Genomic DNA, 26,631 nt, shown 5'->3' with positions numbered 1-26,631 from the left:
AAGGATAAATTAGTCAGTAATTATACTACTAAGTCTCTGGTGCTACCCTGTATTTCAGTATTTTCATTTTGGAATTATTTGGAAAATAGTAAATATTATTGATAGTATCTGAGTTCTTCTGATAATGTGTTACTAAATACTAGGTTAGGGTTATATAAGTTGATGGGTTCCTAGAAGTAATTTTTATTGCATCTATGGGCAGAATTCTTTTCTATAATATATATTTCCGATTTGATAATGGAAAAAGTATGCCTGGTGTGAATAAGTGAATGATTGTTAGTTGAAATAGATGTAAATAAGTGTAGCTAGAACGTAGGAGCTCTGTTAAAGGGATATAGCAGTATTGCTTAATTTTGGTTTTTTCTAGTGTAATTGTGAAACATCACACTACCTAAAACTATACAAATCCGTATCTGCTGTAGTCTTTTTTCCCCTCCACGTTTAAGTAAGAGAAAAGGGATTGTTAGCATTTTTAGTCATGAGACTTAAAATTGTAGCAACCGTAGAAGGCAATTACTAGACTTTTTCATTTTAATTATATTTGTGAAAAAACGTAAAAGCCAAATAACTTTAAAATTCCAAACTATCTATAGAGCCTTATGAACAAAAAAAAAGGTTAGATAAGCTTTTAGTTTTTCCTGTCTCTCTTAAATTTAAACTACAAAATGAGAGAAGCCAGTGATTAACACAAACCTTAGGATGCTCTTAGTCCTCTCAAAAGTTGTTTTTTCCACTCTAAAAATAGCCCATGCTCATTATCGTTTGGAAAATTTGTGTTGATAGAAGGGAGGAAGCCACACAATCCAGAGATAACCATCATTAGTGCTTTGGTATATTCTTTCCAGACACATTTTTTACATAGTATTGATCGGACTTTCTGTACAGTTCTTCATCTTGCTTTTTTCCTTTAACATCCTTTGTTGTAAACTCTGTTAACATTTTTAGTGACTGGCCAACATTTTGAGTTGGATTACCTTAATTTACTTAACTTTTAAAAAATTATCTTAAAAAATAATTTCTGAACAATACATATACTCCTTTAAAGAGTACTTAGATTATACTATGAATCAGTTTTTTTTAATAGAAAAAGTGCATTATCTTACCTTGTGTAGTTATACATATGTGAATTACTGCAAAATTTGCATTTGAAAGTCATCCTTAATATTACCAGGGTTTCAATTGAGTTAGAATCTTCGGACTGCTTTCCAATTTTTAAGGCAAAACTCATAGAAAAAAATACACATTGAAATTTTCCACGGAAAAATGATGTCACTAAATCCCTCGTAAATGTTCTCAAAGTAAATAGTTGGCAGCCTGTATTATTTGACACACACCCAGAGAATAGACTTAACTGTTTACTTTATAATAGTGTTCCACTTTCTTTCTGACAATGGTTTTTAGAGTTTTAAACAATCTCTAGTGTATTTTAATTTATTATTTATACATTCTTATAACAATTATTTTAGGTCAACTGGCTATTCTGAGGTGATAGTTGTCGTTGGAGGTTGTGAACGAGTTGGAGGATTTAATCTTCCCTACACTGAGTGCTATGATCCTGTGACAGGAGAATGGAAGTCTTTGGCTAAGCTTCCAGAATTTACCAAATCAGAGTATGCTGTCTGTGCGCTAAGGAATGACATTCTTGTTTCAGGTAAATAAAGATTAATAACAGTAGTTACTTTTAATTTGAACACAGCTTGGATGTTTTAAATGATAACAGTGTCTCAAAAGAAAACAACGAAAGTGGATATGCCCACTTTAGGCAGGTCAGTTTATATAACAAATAAAACCGAGAATGACTTTTTACTCTTAAAAACAGGCACAAAATTATGTAGAATGATTTACAAAAGATCCATCAGAAAATGCCTTTAGTCATACCGTATTTTAAATGCTCTCAAATGCATATAGAATATGGTATAATTTTTAAAACTTTTAACTGTTTACTTTGTTTTAAGGAACACAGTAAAGTATGCAAAGTGAAAAGTACTCATAGAATTAAGCATCTCTAATCCACCCGTGTTTTTTGAAATCCTCCCTGAAGTTTATGAAATAGGATTTTCCTTAAAATTCTTAATTTGAACTTCTTTTATAATAATATGTGATATGTTACCTCTAAAATCAAACAGACAATAAAATGACAGACTTATACAAAGCATAGCTGTAGTATCTCTGGTCTGAAGTCTGTTAATTGGTTAAATAATTTTACCAGCTTTGCAGATTACTGTATTACTACACATTGAACAATATAACAACACATACTTTTATTTTGTACAATGGTATCTTTTTTAAAAAATGGGTGATTTTAAAAAATCTTTTTAGAAGAATTCTGTTGTTTGGGTACTTCTAATGTCTGACTCCTGCATTAACAATCTTATACATTTATAAAGTTCATATTCTGCATTTTATTATTTGGGACCTATGATGATTATTTCTCAAGATAACAATTGGCAGTTTAAATCTGCTCTGTAGAACTATTTCCCTTAAGCTTTGAGAGGGTCCTTGTTTCATTTACTGAACTGAATTTTCAAACTCTTGGACTGGGAGAATAAATCCCATGTTTTCATTATCTGTGCCTTGGCCTAGATCCTTTGGTGATATATATATTATTGTATGTGCGTTATTTTGCATTTCAAGGTGGAAGAATTAATGGCCGTGATGTCTGGATTTATAACTCACAGTTAAATATTTGGATCAGAGTTGCTTCTCTAAATAAAGGCAGATGGCGTCACAAAATGGCTGTCCTCCTTGGTAAAGTAAGAGAAAGTACTTTTTATTACTTTTGCTGGTACATTTCCAAAATAAATACCACAGTTGAATCCTTCATTTTACTCATCCTGTGAGTATTTTGGATTTAAATTGTATTTCCTTCCATTTCTAACCTCAATAGATAAACTGAAGATATAAACAATTTGACACTGTACTTTTGAATGGGTATTTTGTTCTCCCAATTTGGAATTCATGGCAGTGCAGCACATTTCTCTTCTCATGCACCACTGGAGTCTAAATGCCTGAGAAGCATTGGAAAATAAAGGAGTTACATCAAGGACAAAAACAGGCCAATGTCTAATCCAAGCAGTCTCTTTCCTTTTACTGACTCTGGCAGTCAGGCAGAGATATATTTATCTAGACAAATGTTATTTTATCTTTTTGTTTGGTCAAGTAGGGACAAAACAATTTAAAATAAGTGTTAAGATAAACTCACCAACATATTTTGAAGAAAACTTACTGCAGCTAATAAATATTAGCTAAATATATAATTTAGTTCTGAATGATTCGCTGTTCTTAGGAACATGAGAATCACTTGTGGACTAGTGCTTTCCTAACTTGTTAAAAGCAACTACACCCTCGTTTTTAAAGTTAAATCTAATATAAAAATCCATTACCTAAAACAGATAAAAATACAGTGGTTATACCAAGGGCTAATTTGGGCTCTTTAGCTTTTCCCTGCCTCCATCTCTATCAGGTCCTCCAAAGCACTCTCAAATTAGTGAACAATCTAAGTAAAAGCAGCATACCTGCTTGCACATGTATTTTTGACTGGTTCCCTAGTACTCCTTTCTAAAGAGATTACTGCCTCTTAGGCCTCCTGTGGAGACATTTTAGAGCCACCATGAGAAAACAGAACTGCTCTGGTTGAAGCAGAGATGGTGCCAGGAACCCTTCCCACTCAGCCTCCCATCAGTCCTCTTCCCCTCCCCCACCCCCTGAGAGGCTTCTTGAAATCTCGATACTATAGAATACTGGAGCTTCTCAAAGCACATTTTGAAAGCTACTGTTAATTCCTAAGGATGTTGATCTAGTGTGCTGCCACTGTCTACAAGGCCAATGAAATAATGAGGACCTTGAGATAGATGTAGTGGAAATAAAATATTAATAGAATATTTTCTAAAAGCACTGTTTTGTCAGTACTTACTATATTGTAGTTTTGGCAGCTATGCCTCAAGAATGACAAAATATTACTGGAGAGGGGTGGCTAAAATAAGGGATTGGAAAGAGATGAAGTCTAACTAAAAAATTATAATTATTTAGTCTGGATGTACAAAGATAATGAAAATTATTATGTCTCAAATACCATATATGGATTGGTGAACACAAATTTATTTGACAAATATTAGTATACTTGACTTGAAGGTACCCAAAACTTGGAAGCACTAACTTAAGAAATAAAAGGAATTCTTTCTACCTTACACAACAAGTAGTCAATCCATGGAAACCATTATCCTAAAAATTACAATGTAGGCTGAATTCAAACTTATAAAATTATTTAAATTTATAAATGCTCTCTGTTAAAGAAAGCTACGATGGTTTGGAATATAGAATCTTAGAGCAGGAAGGAATCTGAGAGACTATTTAATGTAACTTTTTCAATTTGTAGAGAAATTGAACCCAAAGAGATCAAGTTATTTGCCCAAAGTTACATAGACAGTTATAAACTAGGGGCAAAAGCTCCGATTATCCTAATCTAGAGGGCTTTTATCTTGATGCTCACAGCATTTATTTTTAATGTATGTATGTAGGGGAATAGTATTAAGCCTCAAAATTATATTATGTGATAGGTACTATTGACTACATTTTTAAATTGAGAACATTAAGACTGAGTCTCAGAGAGGATAGGTAAACTGCCCAAGGTCCTGCATTGCAGGCAGAGCTAGGTATGAACCCTGCCTCTCCTGGCTTCAAAGCCTATAAACCCTTAATTGCTACATTGTGCCACAGTTTCCATAGCCTTCTAGCTGCATGACCTTCAGTAAGTTACTTAACCTCCCTGAGCTGCATGGTGTTGAGAGAACAAACCCACCAACAGATCGTTTTAACATAATGTGAGAAATGCAAGGTAGCATTGGCTGCTGTGGAAATCTGGAGGAACACAGAAGGATAGATTGTAGGCAGACTTGAATGACAGTGTTAAAGTGTGGCCTTGACCCTTAGGCATTCATTGTTGAACTATTAAAAGGAATTAATGAGGTGATTTAGGAAGATTAATTTATGGTTTAGAGAGCACAGGAGTGGAGCCAGGAGATTAATTGAGAGGTATGAAATGATATGGACCCTGAGGTAGGATAGTGGCAGTGGGAAACAAAAGGAAGGGACCAGATGTGAGAGATGCTGTGAAAAAAGACTCCATAGGTCTTCATTAGATATGGAGGGAAGAGTTGATGGTGACTGTCCATTAAAATAATTGTGGATGTTAAACTCGAGAGGTCCTTTAGGTTGCAAGTTTCTTGTGTATCTCATGATGCTTAATGGATTATTCTGCATGTAAGTCATTTAATAAATGGCTTGTTGATTAGTTCACTTCATATAAAGATATGAACTTGCCCTACTTTCGTCATATTTGTGAAAAGAAAAAGTACATGAAAGCCTTTTGAAGTTCATTATGTGTCAGGTACTTTTCTAGGTACTTGTAGAGACTAAAATAAGGAACAAGATAGGCCCTGCCTTCAAAGATATCATAGTCTAGTAATCCTTACCTAATATTGTAGTTTTATAGCTTTATTACTTTATAATAATTGAATATTTTCCTCATCCATGAGTGTGAGCGTTTAAGCTAAATCATGTAATTCTCAACATGAGCAACATCACCCCAAAGGGAGAGAAGATTGGTTCTCAGAGGGGTGAAAAAAATTGTCCTGTTTCATGTATAAAGCACAGATATACAGACAGTACATAAACAGATATACAATACATGTGTGTATTAAGATTTCATTAGAGGGGGCTATTATGAAAAAAAAGTCTAAAAAGGCTCCTTGGTAGTGGTGAAAGGGTGATAATTAAAAAAAAGTTTCAGAAACTGAGCTAAACATATTGCAATTATAATTATCAAGGGCTTTTTAAAGGTGAGAGATCCCTTAATTCTTTAGCCAACTAGTTAAAAATTCAGACTTTTGATAATTAAGATTTTTCCATGTATTTTACATATAGGTATATGTTGTTGGAGGCTATGATGGGCAAAACAGACTTAGCAGCGTAGAATGTTATGATTCCTTTTCAAATCGATGGACTGAAGTTGCTCCCCTTAAGGAAGCAGTGAGTTCTCCTGCCGTGACTAGCTGTGTAGGCAAATTGTTTGTGATTGGTGGAGGACCTGATGATAATACTTGTTCTGATAAGGTAAGCCATGTTCTCTTACAGAAATTACCAATAAAATATACAAGAAGAAAAATACAGAAGTCTTATCAAGTAGGTAGCTGGGTCTCTTAGTGTAAGGGGCCTTTTAAAAATTGTCTGGTATTTTATACTTTTGGGTGAAAACATTGAGTTTCACGTTACTAAAGTGAGATCCTAATATATCTGACAATTTTCTGTAAAAAGCTTGATCCAATCTTTTTGAAATGAGACTAATCTCAATGTGGAGATCTTGTACTAAATAAATAAACCTTTTACTTCTGTATTCTACAGAATCAAAATATTCACACAAAACACAGTTGGGAAGTGAATTAGCAAAGGGGAAGACACAGTAACTAATTATACTGCTTCCAACTGGGTCATTTTCTGCGTACTTTAAAAGTATTTTTTAGAACAAAGGAGAGGGAAGGAAACCTCTGTAATGTAAGTAGAGGACGGCTCAAAGTTGTTGCCGTTCATTGAACTCCTGGGACGAAAGAACATGTGCCATCCTGACACCTCAGAAAATACCCTGTTTATTCTGGAAACAGGTTTCTAGTGCCTAACTCATTTAGCAATAGTTAACTGAATTTTGTCAATCAACTCATTCTTTTTCTCAATTAAATTTTAATGTAATGTGGTCAAATGTTACATATTTAGAATTCATTAAGTCAGAATTTGTGATAAATCAGAGTATGCTGAATTGAGATTTACTTGTGTTCTTTTGAAGAAAGGACTCCTTAGAGGTGTAAAGAAGTTGTATTCAGATTGAGGCATAGTTATCTTATATAATGCAATTTTTTAAAAATCTAGACTTAATTTTAATGGAAGTAAGTAAAAAGCTGGCAACCATTCATCCTGGAAACAATCTGTGTTTGTTACTCTCTTCTGCTTGAAAGTAATAAATTTGCATTTCTTTTGAGAATTTTATAATTCAGACATTTCACTATCAAGCTAACCTCCCTTAATTCTGTAAATTAATAGGATTTGATTTTTAATCATGTTTCTATGTATTAGTAGACTTTTTATTAAGTAAATTTGCATTTTTGTTTATAAATTTTAATTAAATATTTCTATATATCATTAGGTTCAATCTTATGATCCAGAAACCAATTCTTGGCTACTTCGTGCAGCTATCCCTATTGCCAAGAGGTGTATAACAGCCGTCTCCTTAAACAACCTGATTTATGTTGCTGGTGGACTGACCAAGGCAATATACTGTTATGATCCAGTTGAAGATTACTGGATGCATGTACAGAATACATTCAGCCGACAGGTAATAACATAAAACGGTCTAAATGAAAAATCAATTGAGGAAGGACCAACTACATGACCATTATGAATACACTGTAATTTCACTATTAATATATTTCATATATGCTTGAATTATTTCATTATTTTTTAAAATTCCACATAAACCATATGGTATTTGAACTCCTTCCAAGGAATTGTTTTATTCAAACAACTTACTTTTTACCATCCCATTGTATGGGAGGAAGACAATTCCTCTACTCTTTAGGTCCTTCTGACTGGTCTAAGAATTAAATTGACATGAGACAGAATGACAGGAGAAAAATCAAACAAAGTTTAATAACATGTATACATGGGAGAAACCCAGGAAAACTGAGTAACTCACCAAAATGGCCAAAACTGCCGCCTTAAATACCATTTTCAGCTAAAGACAAAGGAGGATGTTGGGGGTAGGGGTTTGGGACTTCAAGGGGGAGGAAGGCAATTCACATGGAGATGGAAGTGTAGATGGTCCAACTGTAGACAGTGTGACCTGAGAGACACATTTTACATTACACTGCAGGTATCTTATGGTATTAGCTCCTTCCTGGAACAGGCCTTTCTATTTTAAATTCTTTCAGGCAGTTAGGGGGAAGGTCGAAGTTTCTTTGAGAGTCTTTTGTTCTTAAAAATAATCAAGCCCAGGGGCTGCCCAGTGCCACAGTGGTTAAGTTCGCATGCTCTGCTTCTGCGGCCCAGGGTTCGCAGGTTCGGATCCTGGGCACAGACCTACACACTGCTCATCAAGCCGTGCTGTGGCGGCGTCCCACATACGAGGTGGAGGAAGATTGCCAACAGATGTTAGCTCAGAGCCAATCTTTCTCTTTTTGCTTGAGAAATATTGTCCGTGAGCTAACATCTGTGCCAATCTTCCTCACCAAAAAAAAAAGAAAAAAAAAAACTCAAGCCGAAGAGACACATTTTGGGCTGGCCAATCTGATCCCCCACAGCATAGTGAAGTAGCTGTTGCACTTGGGCTGTTGGTTTTTCTCCCTTGACCTTTTTCAGATTCCCACTCCAGTCCTTATCCTTCTCTTGCATATTTCAAAAGAGAAGAAATGCTCCCAAACTGGTTTCTTTTTTTTCTGTGGTTAGAAGCTAGGTAATTTGTTGTTTTTTGTTATAAAGGAAATGGCTGTGCTCGGGTCTCCTTCATCCACACACTCCACCTATACCCCTACTCTGCCTCCACCCCCTGCCCCCAGAAAGGCCTCACCTCGGCCTTTTGATTCGTGGTTCTACTCTCCTTCCTTCCACCACCAAAATGCTTGATGGTTCTGACGCTGGAAATCTGCTTCTACCTATAACAGCTCTAGAGGTGTGGTACCCCCAAAGGTCATTACTAATAATCTCCTCAGTCTCATTTATATTCTCTTATTTTTCCACCCAACCCTTAAATATGGGTATTCCTTGAGCCTCTTTCCCCTCCCCTCTTCCCAGTTTATATTCTGTTCTAAGTGATCACATTTACTGCTCAGTACTGATGACTTCAAATCTTCTCCATTAAAGCCTCTCTCCTGTGCTCCAGACTCAAATTTCCAACTGCCAGTTTGATATTTTCCATGATGTTCCAAGACTTCAAACTTAAAACATAATTCACCTTCTTCCCCAAGCCTACTTTTTTTTCCCCAGACAACCTAGTGAATGGACAAACTCTGTTTTTCCATTAGACTCACAACATTTCTGACACCAGGTATGTGGGTTTATTCCCACAACAACCAATTCTCCATCTTGAGCTGGTATCTTAAAATTCAGTTCAGTTCTGACACTATCTACCTGGAGTTAGTGTAACATTCCACAAGTTAAGGGCTCAGTCCCACAAGACTGCCACCACTTCAGATGCCAGTTGCAAGTCCCAGGTTGTCCCCAGTACTTCTTTTTTTTTTTTTGGTGAGGAAGATGAGCCCTGATCTAACATCCATGCCAATCCTCCTCATTGTTGCTGAGGAAGACTGGCCCTGAGCTAACATCCATGCCCATCTTCCTCCATTTTTTGTGGGATGCCACCACAGCATGGCCTGACAAGCGATGCGTTGGTGCGCGCCCAGGATCCGAACCCGGGCTGCCAGCATCGGAGCGCGCACACTTAACCGCTACGCCACGGGGCCGGGCCGGCCCCCAGTCCCCAGTACTTCTGACTGACTGGCTATAAATCAAGGTTCCCACAATCCCCTCTTTCAGTTGGATAATTTGCTAGAACAGCTCATAGAACTCATGGAAACACTCACTTAGTTTACTGGTTTATTATATAATAAGGATATTATAAAGGCCACAGATGAACAGCCAGATGAAGAGGTACATAGGGTGAGGTCTGGAAGGGTCTCAAGCATGGGAGCTTCTGTCCTTCTGGAGGACACTACCCTCCTGACACATTGATGCTCTCCAAATCCTGTACTTTTGGGATTTTTATGGAGGCTTCATCATGTAGACATGATCAATTGTTAATTCAATTTCCAGCCCTCTCCCCTCTCCAGAAAATGGGGGGTTGGGATGAATTATGGCTTGATCTTTCTGGTGACCAGCCCCCATCCAGGAGCCCACCAAGAATTGCCTCATTAGAACAAAAAAAAAAACTGCTATCACCCAGGAAATTCCAAGGGGTTTAGGAGGTCGATGGCAGGAACTGGAGGCACAGACCAATATTTCTTTTTCCTATTATTTCACACCTAGAAACTTAACTTCTTAGATTTTCCCCACTTTCTCTTAAGTTGCCTCAATCCAGCATATCAGTTCTGTGTCCTCAGAGTTTCTTCTGTTCTTTTCCATTCCTATAGTTCCTGCTTTTGTTCAGGTTCTTATCAGTTCTTACCTAAACTGAAACAATAATATTCTAACTAGTGTTCCTCTCTCTAATGTCTTGCTTCTCTAACCCATTTTGCCACCAGTTATTTTCCAGTAAATCTAATTATGTCTCTCCTCTGATTGGAAACATACTGAATAAAAACCAAAGCTTTTCCCACTACATTCTAGGCCTTCTGTTGTCTGACCTCTGCTTGCCTTTTCAAGTTCAATTTCTGCAACTTTACCCCAATTACATTAAGTATCTGTTACTTGCATTTGCTATACAAATCGTATGTGTTCTTGCCTCGGTTCATGCTGTCCTCTTAGCCTCTAGTGCCTTTTCTGCCTTCTCTACTTGTAATTCTACTCATCTTTCAAGGACCACTTCAGAGTTACAACAAACTGAGGTTACCCTGATCAGAATTGATGTCTTTTTTTCTGATCTGTCACTGCACTTATACCTCTGTTATGGCAGTCATAAATTCCCTTATGGGTATAAATCTTTATTTCTATACTAGAATTCAGTCTTCTTAAGGATACTATTTTTTATAACTCATCTCTTATGTATCTTGTGTTTATTGGTGCTCAGTAAATATTTATTGAATAAACAAATGAGAGAGTGAAGTAACAGAGGGACCTAAGACAATCTTATATGCAAGATATGTAAGAGATATGTAAGGATAATGAATAGGGTTTGAGTATAACGCCATTTTTCTAAAGTTGTTGACGTTGGGGTATAGTCTCTAATTAGTAATATATTCAGAGTAACATTGCCTCAACTGATGAAAGGGACATAATAGGATCTTCAGCTTTATGGTACAGAGGGAATATAATCTTCTGTCCCTCGTATATCACATTTAAGTAAAATGGACCACATTTCTCTAGCTCAGTGGCCTCTCCTGGAAAGGACAGTCTCCAACTCTGTAGAGGTGAGAGTGTCCCCTACCCCATAAGACTCACATTATGGTCACATTCACCATGTGACAAGTGTTTAGTCTTATTTCTAAATTTTTTAAAGCTATTCTTTATTGGTTTATTACAGTGAATATTTTAAAGTATAATGCATTTTCACTAAGAATTACTGTTCATTTAGAACTTGGCTATACTGTATGAAATGATAACAGACCTTAGGAAGATAATTGCCAGCATGTAGCGTAATACAAGGCATACAATGAATATGTTTTTAACTAAATGATTGAGATAAAACTAAGAAAAAACAACAGGATACACTGGCACATTTTTTCTAATTAAACAATGAGTAACATTGACTTTAGAACTTCCAAGGAGAAACATTTAGATCAGGAGTACATTAAATGTTATTATAAAAAGGACAAACCATTGAAGTCCATATCTAGTATTCTATATCAGATCTCTTGAAGCAAAAAATACTGAGATTTCTGAGATTATCTTTTCTCCCCTGGTTCATTCTTGCCACCAGTATCTCTAATTGTATCTATGTATACATTATTGATAGGCAGTTTTTGAACCATCTGTAAGTATTTGCCTACCTTTTTAATGCTAATCAATGAAAAAAGATAAATCAACTGTTATTTCATGGTAGACAGTTATTCGAGTCCAAGGCTATGTTTTTTAAAATGCTTAGAATATTGAACAACAAAAAGGAGCTGAAAAAATGAGCTCTTTTTTTGCAGTCCTAATGGATCCAGCTCTTTTCTGTCTGTCCCTCACCATTTCCATGCTTCCTGACTTTGCATAATTCCTAAAAGCCACAACTTGCTGTTTGAAACATATTTTGCTTTTTAACTTTCATCAGGAACATCCTTTAAAAATGTGGAAATTTTTTTTTAATAGGAAATTATAATTTTATTTATTTATTGTTTTTTCCCCAAAGCCCCAGTAGATAGTTGTATGTCATATAGCTGCACATCCTTCTAGTCGCTGTGTGTGGGACGTGGCCTCAGCATGGCTGGAGAAGCGGTGCATCGGTGCACGCCCGGGATCCTAACCTGGGCTGCCAGCAGCGGAGCGCGTGCACCTAACCGCTAAGCCAGGGGGCCGGCCCTGGAAGTTTTTTTTAAGTCAGTGATGAAGATTTTTTTATCCTTCATTAGACCAGATATTTAAAATGTCATTATGGGCCGGCCCCGTGGCTTAGCGGTTAAGTGTGAAAGCTCTGCTGCTGGCAGCCCGGGTTCAGATCCCGGGCGCACACTGATGCACCGCTTCTCCGGCCATGCTGAGGCCGCGTCCCACATACAGCAACTAGAAGGATGTGTAGCTATGACATGCAGCTATCTACTGGGGCTTTGGGGGGAAAAATAAATTAAAAAATAAAATTAAAAAAAAAAAGTCATTAAAATTTAGAATCATAAATGAAAAGATGGGGCCTGCCCGGTGGTGTAACGGTTAAGTTTGGGCATTCCACTTCAGCAGCCTGGGTTTCGGATCCTGGGCACGGACCTACTCATCGCTAATCAAGCCATGCTGAGGCAGTGTCCCACATAGAGCAACTAGAAAGATATACAACTATGGCATGCAACTATCTACTGGGGCTTTGGGGAGAAAAAAAAGGAGGAAGATTGGCAACAGATGTTAGCTCAGGGCCAATCTTCCTCAAAAAAAAAAAAGGGAAAAGAAATCTGATTCTTTTTCTTTATTGTTGGCATTTTAACATTTAAGCATTATAAAAAATAATAATTAAGGAGAATATTTTTTAAATAAAGATTGTGTTTCATTTCAGTTTTGAAAAATAAAATTAAAACTTCATGTATCGATAAATTATTTTTGTTACTAACTGCTATTACTCTTGAGATTCTCATAGAATGAAATAAACGACTATATCTGGTACAAGTAATTTTATGATATGAATGAATAACTGTTTTCAGGGTTGCTTGCTTCATTTAATTCTGAGCATTATCTGAAATAATGTTAATAACAAGATCCTGTAATTATATAATTTAAGAATCATCATCAAAGTGACTGTAAGGGTCAATAGAGTGAGCTAGCTTGTACCTGAAAACTCAGGATGTTATTTTTTATTGTAGTCAGAACTTTTAGAATTTAGAGAAGAGCTTATTGTGCCTTACACGAAAAATGTTATAGTTTGGCACGTAATTGGTACAATTCATAGGTGGTATTCTGGATAAAAGTTTGTCATTCATTAATGATAAAAGTGGGCCAAGTAATTCTGGGTATATATAAACTCTAACATAGGCATTTTTAAGTACTCACTAATTCTTTTAGGCTTGAAGATACTATCCTCTATTATATAAGTCCACCAAGATTTAATTTCTTGTACAAGAGCAAAATTTATATATAGCAAATCTGGTCAAGTAGAAATGTTTATTATACTCATTGGTAGAACCCATCTCATTGTTGGTTATATGGAAACAGGATAATGATATGCAATAACTTTCTGAATTAAAGTGAAATGTAAATAGAAGAATATTTGACCTGCAGCATAACCAGATCTATGCAATAGTGAGACAATTTTAGTGTAATTTCTTTCTTTGAAGAATCACTCTCATCTTTGCAAGAATATTTGTTTTATATAGTAATTATATTATTTACAGAGAAGAGTAAAATTTAGCTAAGAATCCCATTGTGTGGAAAGTTAACTAAAATGTTATTTCAAGAGTTTCTATGTCCAGCCAAGGCCCCTAATAACAGTGTTTTGTTAATTTGGTTATAGCTCTTTCTCTCATTCATTCATTCAACTTGTGAGTAATCCCATATAATGAATAATGTACCTACTCCTTGGTCATGTAACAGCCACTTTCTATAATGAAGAAGCTTCCTGGAATAGGAGAAGCAAGCCAAGCTCTTCAAAGATGTTTTTGTTTGACTACCATTAAGTTAAAACCCTTCTCTCAGTGCTCCACCTCCACTTCACCTCCCACATCTTGGCCCCAATTACTAACATATATTCTATTTTAACACTCACTTCACCTGTGCAAAATTATCTAACACCCAACACCTAGAGCAGGAGTTGGGCAAAGGGGAGCTTATTTCATGTCTCCTTTTTTTGACTGTGTTAAAGCATATATTATTTTACTTTTCTGTTTGCTACCAAATCCCTTACCTTCAACAGTTAATTTTTTTTTTTTTTTATGTATTTGGTTAAACAGGAAAACTGTGGTATGTCTGTGTGTAATGGTAAAATATATATCCTGGGTGGAAGACGGGAAAATGGAGAAGCCACAGACACTATTCTCTGTTATGATCCTGCAACAAGTATCATCACAGGGGTGGCTGCAATGCCCAGGCCAGTGTCCTATCATGGCTGTGTGACTATTCATAGATACAATGAGAAATGCTTTAAGCTCTAAAGCCAGGATACCTCACCCAAGAAGCCACACCCATCCAAGATGAGAGGTTTTAAAAACTCCAGAGTGGGAACTTGACATATCTCCTTTGTGCCATATGCACAAAAAAGTAAAAATAATAATTGTGGTGCCTTTCTCCCCAAAATATCGATCTTTCAAACTGTAATAAAACCTTTCTGTAATTGAAAAAAAATTTTGTTGTTGTTGTTGAAGGTAATAGTGGTTGTTGCTTGGCTTTGAGAGTCTACCTTTGTAAGTATTTGTAAGAAACCTATGTGGAGTAGGAAATAATGTCTGCCTGCGTAACTTTCAGGAATTTGTGAATGGTCTCTTCATTTATGTATGTTTATCTGCAAGACTGTTTTTTTTTTTTTGTCATATATATATAGAAAATTACGTAACTTAAGTCTTCATTTATGTTGAATCACATAATGCTTAGAATGCGTTCTAAGGGGGAAAAATCAGTTTTAAAAATTTTTGTCACTAAAAATAAACTGATTAATTCTATTGGAGCGTTTTTTCCTACAATTGATAAAAATGTAATGAACAATTTGAGTATCATAAAATACCGAATTATCATGACTTCGTTATTAGAATTGCTATCTTATATATACTTTTGGGAGGAGGTTGAGTAGGAGATACAAAAGCGAGTAAAATGGGGATTGGAATTATAGGTTAATTCCTAAGAAAAAAGTATTTAAGACCATTGGAGGGAAAATGACCCATTGTGGCTCTCAAAATATTTTTGTATCATCTCTCAAAGGAAGCGCCTTTTCTTGAACTGGGCAAAAGAATTGAAATCCATTTTGCAATATTGTGAAAAACAGAGACAGATTTTCTCCCTAGCCCAGTAGAGTTTGACCTCATTAGTATGGTGCTTTGGGTGAGGACTTCTTCCCTGGTTATCCTACTTTCTTGTGAAAACAACTAAAAATCCTGGGAGTCTCTACTGTTAAGTTGCCTTTAAAGGATAAAGCAGGGACCACCTATGTCAGTGGGTCCATTTTTCTTTTATAATTAGCTATCTGAAAAAACTAACAGCAGTGGTTGCAGTCTCCTAAGATAAATCTTTCATTTGGTACCCATTGTGTAAAATATTGATCAACATTCTTAAGCTTCTGTACAACAAGTTGCCTTTGTCTAGATTTGTCAACTCCAGTTTATAAAGCTTACTAGTTTTCAGAGAGGAATGTAAAATTTTTTTCTAAGGCAAATGGAATGGCAGGAAGTACAGCATTAAGTCATTATTGTTATTCCTGGGTGGACAGATGTAATTTACAACATTTGAGGGATGTTCCAGGCAGCCGGCTGTATTTTTACTTCCTAGGCACTATTGTCGTCTCACATCATAATTATATACTCCTTGTCATAAGAGAGATGATGCAAATATGTGATTATAGTGCCACCAGATTCCTTTTAAAACCTGGGTAGTAATCAAAAACCTATCATTGATAATCAAAACTACTCTTTTTTCTTATCTTAGAATGATACAGAGATTTCAAATAACCCTATGCCTATGGTTATAGGGCATCAACTTTAATGCTTAGCTGGAATCTGAATTCTGAGGAAAACTCTATAAAAAACCTACAAATTTTTAGGGAATTTTTATTTTTCAAATCATAATAGGAAATATGTACTTTTTATGATAATTATCAGAGCAATTCAGAAAACAATTTTCTATCATTTTAGTTGAAAGACCATTGTAGGTACAAATGGAATACTTGTTTTAATTTTAGAGTAAACATCTACTTCTGCATTATACCTTTTGTAGATAATGGAACCTATTTAGTTCAGAAATTCTTTGTGGTATGAGATAATGTACGAGAAAAGTATTTTGTAAGTGCTGAGGATTATACAAATGATACTTGTTATTTTCATGTGTGTTTGTAAGATCATGCCCATCCATAAATACAGATACTTCACACACACAAAAAAATTTCTGAAGATAACTTGTATTCTAGTACTTTTGTCTACTGTAAAAGTATTAACTATTTGCTTGTATTTTGTTATACATTTATTTTTAATATTCATGTGTTTGTTGTAGTAAATTTGAAATCAAATCCTACAAAACAGAATTTGTTTAAACATAGGCCTCATACCAACATTGTTGAATTTTTTTCGCTACATAAGTTAAAACTACATAAATTAAGGAGGCCATCAAGAACTTAGCTTGAATCCTATGAAATTAAAGTAGCAATTTTGAAAGTTACCCAACTGATATTTTAACTTCCTTTAGTTATTTATCTTCCTTTACTGATTTTTGATAAATAATATTGTTAGCATTGATAAAATAAAAAAGAATTTGAAGGTATAATTAGTATATCAAAATGGATTTATCAACCAAATTGGTGTCAGATTATATTTGTACTGTCATCACATAGTTGACAAGATTTTCTTTTGATAGGTGATGCTCATAGAAGCCTTTGGGTTAGTATGTATGTATATACATGTGTATATATGTAGATAGGTAGTGTGGTCATGTACACACATATATACAAACACCAAGAATTTTATCAGTTTGTGATGATCAGAAAAAAGCACATAAAATAAAAATTAGTTGACCTTATTAAATTTAATTCCAGAAGATTTTTTAATTTGGGCATTTCTAGAATACTTTTTTACATTTGAAAGCACATGATGAGTATTAATTAGTATGACTTGTATACAGTCAGAATCTATATGATACATACAGTTTTACAAGGTCAGAAAACAAATTGGAGGTAGAAAGGAGTTTGCTATACCCAGCTGTGATACCTCAGTGGAAAGGGAATTCAAGGGTATGTTTTGTGGATCAATAGAAAAGTACAGTTTTGGGTGGGTTTTTTTTTTTTCCCCCATGAACTTCAGTCCTTTTCATGTGTTCCTATATGTGAGTGAGCTATAAAGTGATCTGATTCTTACAACAGAAGACCTTCTTCCTTTTCTACTCTAAACTTCCCACTGACTTTACTACACAGGTATGGAATGGTAGCCTATTGGATCTTAAGTAATCTTTTTTTTCCCTAGATGGCTGAAATATAGGTATTTACTCCATTTAAACCAGGTGTTAAGAGAAAATGATGTAAATACTCAGGGAGGGTATTAACTTGTCATTTTTGTGTATTTGAGGTGTTTAAAGTACCATAACTAAATAACTTTCAGTTCATGATTCTAGAGTAAATTTAATTTGGTGAAGGGGCTTCACACATGGCAGTAGTTGAACATTCATTTTTTTTATATTTAGAAAGATGAAAATGTTTTGTGAACTGACACATTTTCTCAGTGAATATGAATTGCTTATGTATTTCTACTGTCATATACCCTTTTTGAAACTCAGGAAAGACAAAGGTTCAATGATACCACTTTTGTCAATATGCAAACCAGGTGTGTTTTTTTCCTGTTGTCTGGATATGGCAATAGATTTTTAAAAAAAGAATTGCTGTGAGAACGCATACATGAAAAGAGAGAGATTGAGTTGTTTGTGGGTGCCTTTTGTCTTGAGATTTATGTGTGGAAAAGACATCTTCTACTCCAGACTGTATTTTCAAAGAGGAGAGATTGTTATTTATGTGGTGCCAAGTGATAAAATCATATCTCTCAAAGGCTTCCTATGGACTGCCTTTATTTTACTAAACTCAAGACACCAGGTAACCTCAACATAATTTTGGCCTTATTAGAATTTGTTGTGCATTATATTGAAAGCCAGGTTTATATCACCTCACCCCATTATTATTTTTAGTTAAATAAATAAATTCACCATACCAAGTAACGAGAATGGGGAATTTGGTTGACCTTTAAGGCAGTAGGTTTGACTAGCTAGCTATACTTATTGTCACATCTAATACTAGGCACCAGAAACCACTTGAGCCAGGAGTGTGAATTGATAATTCCAGAGACATTTTCAGTATACTTCAGACCTTTTTAAATGTTTTTTATGAATGTTTTACATTTATGTGATTTCCTTAGATATTAAATTTACTTAGTGCTAGAGATGATCATCATAAATAATTTTTTTAAAAAACAGCAATAGTCATAACTTATTTTATATATTGTTCCAAAGAAACAAATTTGTTTTACTGTTTTCAAGATAACTGCATCTGAGTTTGTGTATGTGCCTTAAGGTCTCTAGTGCTATTTCAACTTTTTTTTTCAATTTAAATAAAGCTTACCTTAGGTAAGTTTCATATTTGTTTCCTATAGAGTAAATAAAGTTCCCTTCTTAAATTTTTTAATAAGCACCAACCGTGTGGCTGCTTGGCAGAATGCGAATGTTAAGAAAGGTTGTTGGGTGTTGGGAGTTTTATTACATTTTGGGTTTTGTTTTTTATACTAAGGTGCTTTTTAAGATATTCAGAAAAACGTCTATCTTATATTGATTAAACCCTTGTAAACATCATCTGCATTATCTACATCTAATGTCAAAAAAGTAAATCTACTTATTTTTGTTCCATTCTTATGTACTATTTCTTTTTCCTCTACAGGCTTTTTCATTTATCTTTCTCGAAAAAGTTCTTACTCTTCCCTTCCCCATCACCCCTCCCTGCAGTTTCCTTATTTAAATTTTTGATGAGAGTTTCTGGAGCTAAGACAACAAAATTACAGAGTTGAGCAAGAGTATAATATGCTTACAACTTGTACAGACCTGTGGCAGCCAAATGTCATTTGCTTTCAGTTAGAGGCTCCAGAGTCTTCACAGTGAAAAAAAAAAAGTGCTTTATATTTCTTTGTTCTCAATTCAGTTGTAGCACATTAATACTTCTGTCTTGTTTAAATATATTTTGTGCATAGTTTTAATTTTTTAAGAGTTGTATCAAATAAAATGTCTTTTAACCATTATTACTTGACTATGTGGTCGTATTAAATTTTGTTTACCAAAATTTTGTTGTTTTGTTTTATTTTAAATATATCTAAGTAGTTGTGGAAAAATGATAGGGGAAAATACCTATTAATATATGTGTGTATTTACATATTTATATATAATCACATATACCTGTATGTGTATATATATAATCAATTTTTTAGTCTGAACCACATGGAAGTATTACCTATTCAAAGAAAAATTGGGGGACCTGCCTGGTTGCACAGTGGTTAAGTGCACGTGTTCTGCTTCGGTGGCCCAGGGTTCACCGGTTGGGATCCTGGGCATGGACCTACTATCAAGCCAGGCTGAGGCGGCATCCCACATAGAAGAACTAGAAGGACCTACAACTAGGTTATACAACTATGCACTGGGGCTTTGGGGAGAAAAAAAGAGATGTTAGCTCAGGGCCAATCTTCCTCAAAAAAAGAAGGGAAAAAAATTTTAAGTACCAGAAAGTGATCCATAACACTTGCATTCCAGTGTTCTTTTGATTTGGTTCTCAAAAGTACCCGTACAGTAATACTGAAAGTAAAGGACTTAAGAAATTTTATTTCAGGTGTCAAAGAGAGGGCCTATTATTTGCTGGACAGGCAATGTCTGATTTTACATTAGCAAAAGTAAAATTTTGAAAAGATATAAAATATGTTATAGAAGTGCATGCAATGCTTAGCTTTTTATGCTTCGTTTTTAAATTATGCCATCAAAATAAAATGGAGAGTTAGAGTGCTTTAACAAGTGTTTTCATTTGGCTTAATTCCTCTGTAGCCACACCTGGAATGTGCAGAGGCTTTATCAGACTTGATTCCAACCATTGCTCTGCCATAAAGCCATTTAACCTCTCTGAGCCATACTTTCCTCATTCTAGAAAGTGCAGTCAAAATACTCACCTTACAGGCTTGTTGTAAGGAGATGAGATACTGGGATGTATGTCAGACAGTGAACACAGTTCTGGCACACAAGAGGAGAATGTTGGTTCCTTCTCCATGCAGCTGGTTCAGGACAAAAATGCAATATGCAAAGGCAGGGAAGGAGTTGAAAGAATTAAAAGTATTCGTTGGCTTATATTTGGAGAACCAGGGATGATGGGTAAAGAATAGAAGCCTTTTATACTTTAAATTTTCTCTTAGAAACATCACCTGCACTCTCAATGGAATGAAGGAAAAAATGGGCTAAACCTGCCTTCTGCTTCTCTGCTGTAACTGTTAATGGAGATTAAGAAAATCAGAAGACGTGGTTTCCTCCTAATTATGTTGGGGGTCTTTTTGTTTTCTATATTTTATGATATTTTGACATCTTTGGGGGACCTTCCTATCTAGGGAAAGACTGCCCCTCCCGGGACTAGCTAATTCTAGAGACAGTAAACAGTGTGTCAGTGAGCTCACCTTTCATATATAAACCAAGTAATCCCTCGTCCATGCTCCCAACCACCTCCTTTAACTCACATACCAAGCCAATATTTCTATCTGCCCTAAATCACTCTAGAGCCAGGTACCAGACAACTAAGAACAACCCGTATGTCTCAAACCTGCCGGGATTACTCAAACTAGCCAATCCTAAACTGTTTACCCTCCCCTGCCTTGACTTTCCCATGCAAACCCCAATAAAGGCTCTGGCCTATGTTTTCCCCTCATTTCTTTCTGCCTCCTGACTGACACTGGTGCTTCCCCTGTGGCCCTGCACGGCATGCCATGCCTCTTTGTTTCTAGGAAAACTGTGAATAGCATTAAACTTTTCTTTCAATGGCATGAGCACTCCTTGTTGTCACTCATAAATTAAGTCACTCATAAATTAAGATGCACAAATCACTTGTTCATTTTTGTATGCTAATACTTATTACAGAGGTGCTTAATGTTTTAGTGAATAAAAAAGCAGCATTCTGGTTTTTATGGCTATACACGAGCCTGTTCAAAATAGACCTTAAAACAGAATTTGAGTCATAGTTTGATAAACATAATAATTGATACCTATGTACTATAACCAAAGTGCTAAAGAGGAATCAGCCCAAAGTGTCAAGGCTTTGAGCACTCATATCTTTTTATTTTGAGAAAATGTGATCAAGGGAGGCATCTTGCCCAAATGGAAGGAGGAAAAGATCATATTAACATAACACACAAACTCCATTCTACTGAGTTTTGGTGGGTGATACCAAAGATGGTAAAGCTTTATAGGAATTCAGTGCTCACAGGTGGGTAAACAGGAGGCAAAGCAAAATAGAGAGCAATCCTTTTCCAAGAAGCTTTCTAGCAAGGTGTGGCAGCCATAGAAATGGGCCTGACTGACCTCCAACCACAGGGAGAATAAATGACCAAATGAGGCCCCAGCTGTTGGCTTTGAAATCAATCTTGCATTTGTGCTGAGGCCACACCTCCCACCAGCTGCTCCCAGCAATGAGTCGTGGCAGGAATACCAAGGCACACCTGTTCCTGGGAGACAGGTTTCTTCTGATGGTGGATTTTGGCTCCGAGGCTCTCTTTCTGCTTTGTCCAACCTCATTAGATGACACGGCAATGTAGGATGTTTCTAGCCAACCTTGGCCTCTCTCTTTGACTTGCTTTTAGGATCTAATAGCTTTCCCAGCCTTCTCTGGCTCTCTCCCTCCATGTTGTCCTTCACAGAGTGTTTCTTTGCACGTTTTTATTAAAATCCTTGCGCATTTGATCTCATCTTGGCATCGGCTTCTAAGAGGACACAAGACTAGTGGGTGGTTTTGGAAAGCCTGGGGGTCACTGGAATGTGAAAGGAGAGAGAAAATGGCCAGAAAGTAAAGTGCCAATGACAAATGGCCTATTTTTGAATTTGCCTAGAACTGAAAAATCTCATCAATATATGTTAGATCATATTTCTGATGATTTCCTGGCATCTTACATAACACATAGTGTCTTTCCCTGACCTTATAATTAGGTTTTGGGTTTCTGTCTGAATTTAGGTTCAGTAGCAACCCTCTCCTTGCTTCTGAGCCCAGCTCAAATGCTACCACATCTATGAAGCCTTTCTGGGTTTGCCAAATTGATTTACTTTTCTTTCCTTGAGGGCAAGGACCAAGTCTGTCTTGTTAACCTAACACTGTATCCTCAAGACCTAGCAAAGGGCCTGGCACAGAGTAGGAAATGAATATTTATTACACTGATAATCACTATGGGAAGCAGAAAGGGTATGTTGAAAAACAAAGGAATAGGGAAGTTATAAAGCCTCCAAAGTTCTTTAGTGGTCCCCGGTTTGGTTCACAGCTACTGCCTCTCTCTTGTTATACTAACTGGAAGTTCCAGTGGATTGCTGCCCAATCTTTTATTCCTGACTTACTCCGCTACTGCTATCCATAACACGCACCTGTACCCCTACCCCTACGTCTGCAATGATCCCATTTTTATCCAAATATACATAAATTACTTCTAGAATTGTGGTGTGAAGAGTTCCACAGATCCATACTCCAGCAAAACACCTGTAACTGGTGGAAATTATTTAAAAACAAAATTTAAATCTCTAGAAATTGTCCTAAGGGCATATAGTAAGTGAAGAAACATTTACTCAAGAAAATCTACTAAAACTTAGTAAGAATAGACAGAGTCTGTAGCACTTAAGCCGCTACACACTCTCTACCTCACTCTCCCCCCGGAACTCAATACGACAGAAGCTATACTCCAAATGAGTGTGGTCAAGAAGATGCTGCTCCTCCCAGCTCCCAGTCAAGAGAATCTCCCTGGGAGGGGCAGGCCACTAGCATATCTGATCCCCCCCAGCTTTGTGTTGCATAGGCTAATTTCCAGGCAAGTAGCACTAAGAGATGGAGGCACCCTTCCTCCACTCAGCTCCCACTTGTATGGCTGAGGTTCCACACCAAAAAACGCAAGCTGGGCAGACCAGAGGCTACCACCCCAACCCAGCACTCTGCTTGTAAAGCTGACTGACTTTATTTTAACCAGAGTATGGGGAAGTTCAAGCCTAAGAGAGCTCTTGAAAACAAGGCGGTAGGCAATTAAGAGGAGGCTGGTAGCTCCAGGAGATTAAAGATGACATTGTAGCCCAGCTAGTTTACCAGTGAGAACCAGGGAAAGAAACAGCTAAGAAGATCCCTCCCAAGATCAGAACAAACCTCAAAGACTGGCCTCAAAAACTAATCCTGCAAAAAGAGTCAATATCAAATTGGACTTCATGAAAATTAAAAACTTCTGTGCTTCAAAGCATACATCAAGAAACTGAAAAGGCAATCCACAGAATAGAAGAAAATATTTGTGAATGTATTATTATCTGATAAGGGAGTTACATCTAGAATATATAGTGTACTAGTATCAGGGGACTGCAACAATGAAGTACTACAGACTGGGTGGCTTAAACAACAGAAATTTATTGTCTCACAGTTCTGGAGGATAGAAGTCTGAGATCAAGGTATCAACAGAGTTGATTTCTTCCGGGGGCTGTGAGGGAGAATCTGTTCCTTGCCTCTCAATGTAGCTTCTGGTGTTTTCTGGCAATCTCTAGCACTCCTTGGCTTCCGCTACACCACTCTGATCTCTGCCTTCCTCTTCACATGGTGTTCTCACTGTGTGGATGTCTCTCTGTGTCCAAGTTTTCCCCTTTTTATAAGGACACCAGTCATATTGGATTAGGGCCCACCCTAGGACCTCATTTTAAGTTGGTTACACCTGTAAAGATTCTATCTCTAAATAAAGTCACATTCTGAGGTATTGGGGGTTAGGACTCCAACATATCTTTTGGGGAGGGACACAATTCAACTCATAACATATATAGAACTCTTACAACTCAATAAAAAAATAAAATAAATAACCCAGTTTTAAAATAGACAAAAGATCTGAGCAGACATTTCTCCAAAGAAGATATGCAAATTGCCAATAGGCACTTGAAAAGTTGCTCAACATCATTAGTTATTAGGGAAATGCAAATCAAAACCACAGTGAGATACCACTTCATACCACTAGGATGACTATAAACAAAAAGCCAGATAATAACAAATGTTGGCAAGGTTATGGAAAAAATGGAATCCTTATATACCGCTGCTGAGAATTTAAAATGCTACAGCTGCTTTGGAAAACAGTCTGGCAGTTCTTCAAAAACTTAAAACATAAAGTTACCATATGACCCAGCAATTTCCAGTCCTACGTGTATAACCAAGAGAAATGAAAACGTGTCTACACAAAAACTTATACATCAATATTCATAACAGCAATATTTATAACAGCCAAAAGGTGGAAGCAACTCAAATGTCTATTAACTGGTGAATAGATAAATAAAAAGTAGTATATCATACAGTGGAATTTTATTGAGCAATAAAAAGGAACAGAGCACTGACACATGCTACAATATAGCTGAATTTTAAAAACATGATGCTGGGCTGGCCCCGTGGCTTAGCGGTTAAGTGCGCGCGCTCTACTACCGGCGGCCCAGGTTCAGATCCTGGGCGCGCACCGCCGCACCGCTTCTCTGGCCATGCTGAGGCCGCATCCCACATACAGCAACTAGAAGGATGTGCAACTATGACATACAACTATCTACTGGGGCTTTGGGGGAAAAAAAGGAGGAGGATTGGCAATAGATGTTAGCTCAGAGCCAGTCTTCCTCAGCAAAAAGAGGAGAATTAGCACGGATGTTAGCTCAGGGCTGATCTTCCTCACAAAATAAATAAAATAAATAAATAAATAAATAAAATAAATAAATAAAAACATGATGCTAAGTGAAAGAAGCCAGTCTGAAAAGGCCACCTATTGTATGATTCCATTTATATGAAACATCCAGAATAGGCAAATCTATAGAGACAGAAGGTAGCTTGGTGGTTCCTAGAGTTGGAGGGGTTAGGAGAAAGTGGAGAGTGACTGCTGATGGGTATGCCATTTGTTTTGAAGGTGATGAAATGTTTTAAATTTGATTGTGGTGATGGTTGCATAATTCTGTGAATATACTAAAAACCATTGAATTGTACACTTTAAATGGGTTAATTATATGGTGTATGAATTATATCTCAACAAAGCTGTTATATTTTTAAAATTCATATAAACTCTTTCCTTCAAGAAGCCTATCCTGGGGCACACCTGGTGGCATAGTGGTTAAGTTCACACGCTCCAGCTTCAGTGGTCCAGGGTTTGCAGGTTCAGATCACAGGCACGGACCTACACACTGCTCATCAAGCCATGCTGTGGCAGTGTCCCATATACAAAGTGGAGGAAGATTGGCAGAGATGTTAGTTCAGCGACAATCTTCCTCAAGCAAAAGGAGGAAGATTGGCAACAGATGTTAGCTCAGGGACAATCTTCCTCACCAAAAAAAAAAAAAAAAAGGAAGCCTATCCTACCCAAAGTTGCTATTAGAACTGGAGTTGACAGTAAGAAAGAACAAAGGTTCTTCCTTGTTTCCAATGGGCAGTTTTCATCTCTGAAGCCTAGAGACAATAGGACTTTGCCCTGCCACATTTCCTCACAGGGACAGGGAGACAGACTTATGGATAGATAATTACAATGCTATGTGTAGAGACCTGTAATAGGGAGACAATTGGTATAGTAAAGCAAGCACAGATTTTTGAAGCCAGGTGGCCCTGGGTTTAAGTCCCAACTCTGTTACTACCAGCCTCCACTTCCTCTTTTATAAACTGTAGATGATAATAATGAGCCATGGGGCTGTTGAAGGAATCAAAGGAAATATTGTCATCAAAGCATCTATCACAAGGTCTAGCATGAGGCCCCACACTTGAATATGAACAGGAGTCACCTGGGGATCCTATTAAATTGCACATTTTAATTCAGTAGGTCTGGGGTGAGGCCTGAGATTCTGCATTTCTAACAAGCTCCCAGGTAATGTCCCTACTGTTGTTTGAGGACCACAGTTTAAGTAGCAAGACTTAAAGTACCCTACGCACGAAGTGCCAAAAGAAATGTCAAAAGAATGTGGAGGAGGAAGCAGTAAATTAATTCTTCGGGAGAAGGGAAGGCAGGAGCTGGACTTTCCTTGAAGAATTGATAGGGAGTTTGCCAGGAATGAGAAGGGGGGCATGCGTTCTAGGCAGGGGGAAGAGAATGAGTCAAGACCTTGACCTTCCATAAAAGTGGAAGGTGACCTTGGAAATAACTTAAGGATTCTGGTGAGCAACAGCCAGAAACTGGGAAGGTAGATTATAAATGACCTTCAACTTACTGTTGATTTTAGCCTTGGTCAATGGTTCTCAAAATGTGGTCCCTGACCTGCATGACCCCAGACTTGTTAGAAATGCAAATGTTAGGACCTACCCCAGATCTACTGAACCAGAAACTCTGGAGGAGGTGCCCAGTAATCTGTGTTTGAACAAGTTCTTCAGGTAATGCTGATGCATAGCAAAATTTGAGAACC

The 26,631-nt window shown here is 36.7% G+C and overlaps 1 protein-coding gene across 7 annotated transcripts in view; it reads left to right on the top strand.

Moving 5' to 3' along the window:
• KLHL24 (kelch like family member 24) overlaps positions 1-19,277 on the top strand; it is a 44,250-nt gene extending 24,973 nt beyond the window's left edge. For all 7 annotated transcript variants that reach the window (XM_014783147.2, XM_087439943.1, XM_087439945.1 and 4 more), the window contains 5 exons: positions 1,467-1,651; positions 2,635-2,753; positions 5,923-6,111; positions 7,193-7,381; positions 14,265-19,277. In XM_014783147.2, the coding sequence (XP_014638633.1) occupies positions 1,467-1,651; positions 2,635-2,753; positions 5,923-6,111; positions 7,193-7,381; positions 14,265-14,465 (883 nt within the window). In that variant the 3' untranslated portion in view covers positions 14,466-19,277. The remainder of the gene's footprint in view (positions 1-1,466; positions 1,652-2,634; positions 2,754-5,922; positions 6,112-7,192; positions 7,382-14,264) is intronic.
• Positions 19,278-26,631: the final 7,354 nt, after the last annotated feature.

This window comes from Ceratotherium simum, chromosome 15 (assembly GCF_057802395.1).
Source record: "Ceratotherium simum simum isolate JZ-2026a chromosome 15, ASM5780239v1, whole genome shotgun sequence".
In the NCBI taxonomy this organism is placed as follows: domain Eukaryota; kingdom Metazoa; phylum Chordata; class Mammalia; order Perissodactyla; family Rhinocerotidae; genus Ceratotherium; species Ceratotherium simum.
This window is presented reverse-complemented; position numbering and strand designations above follow the sequence as displayed.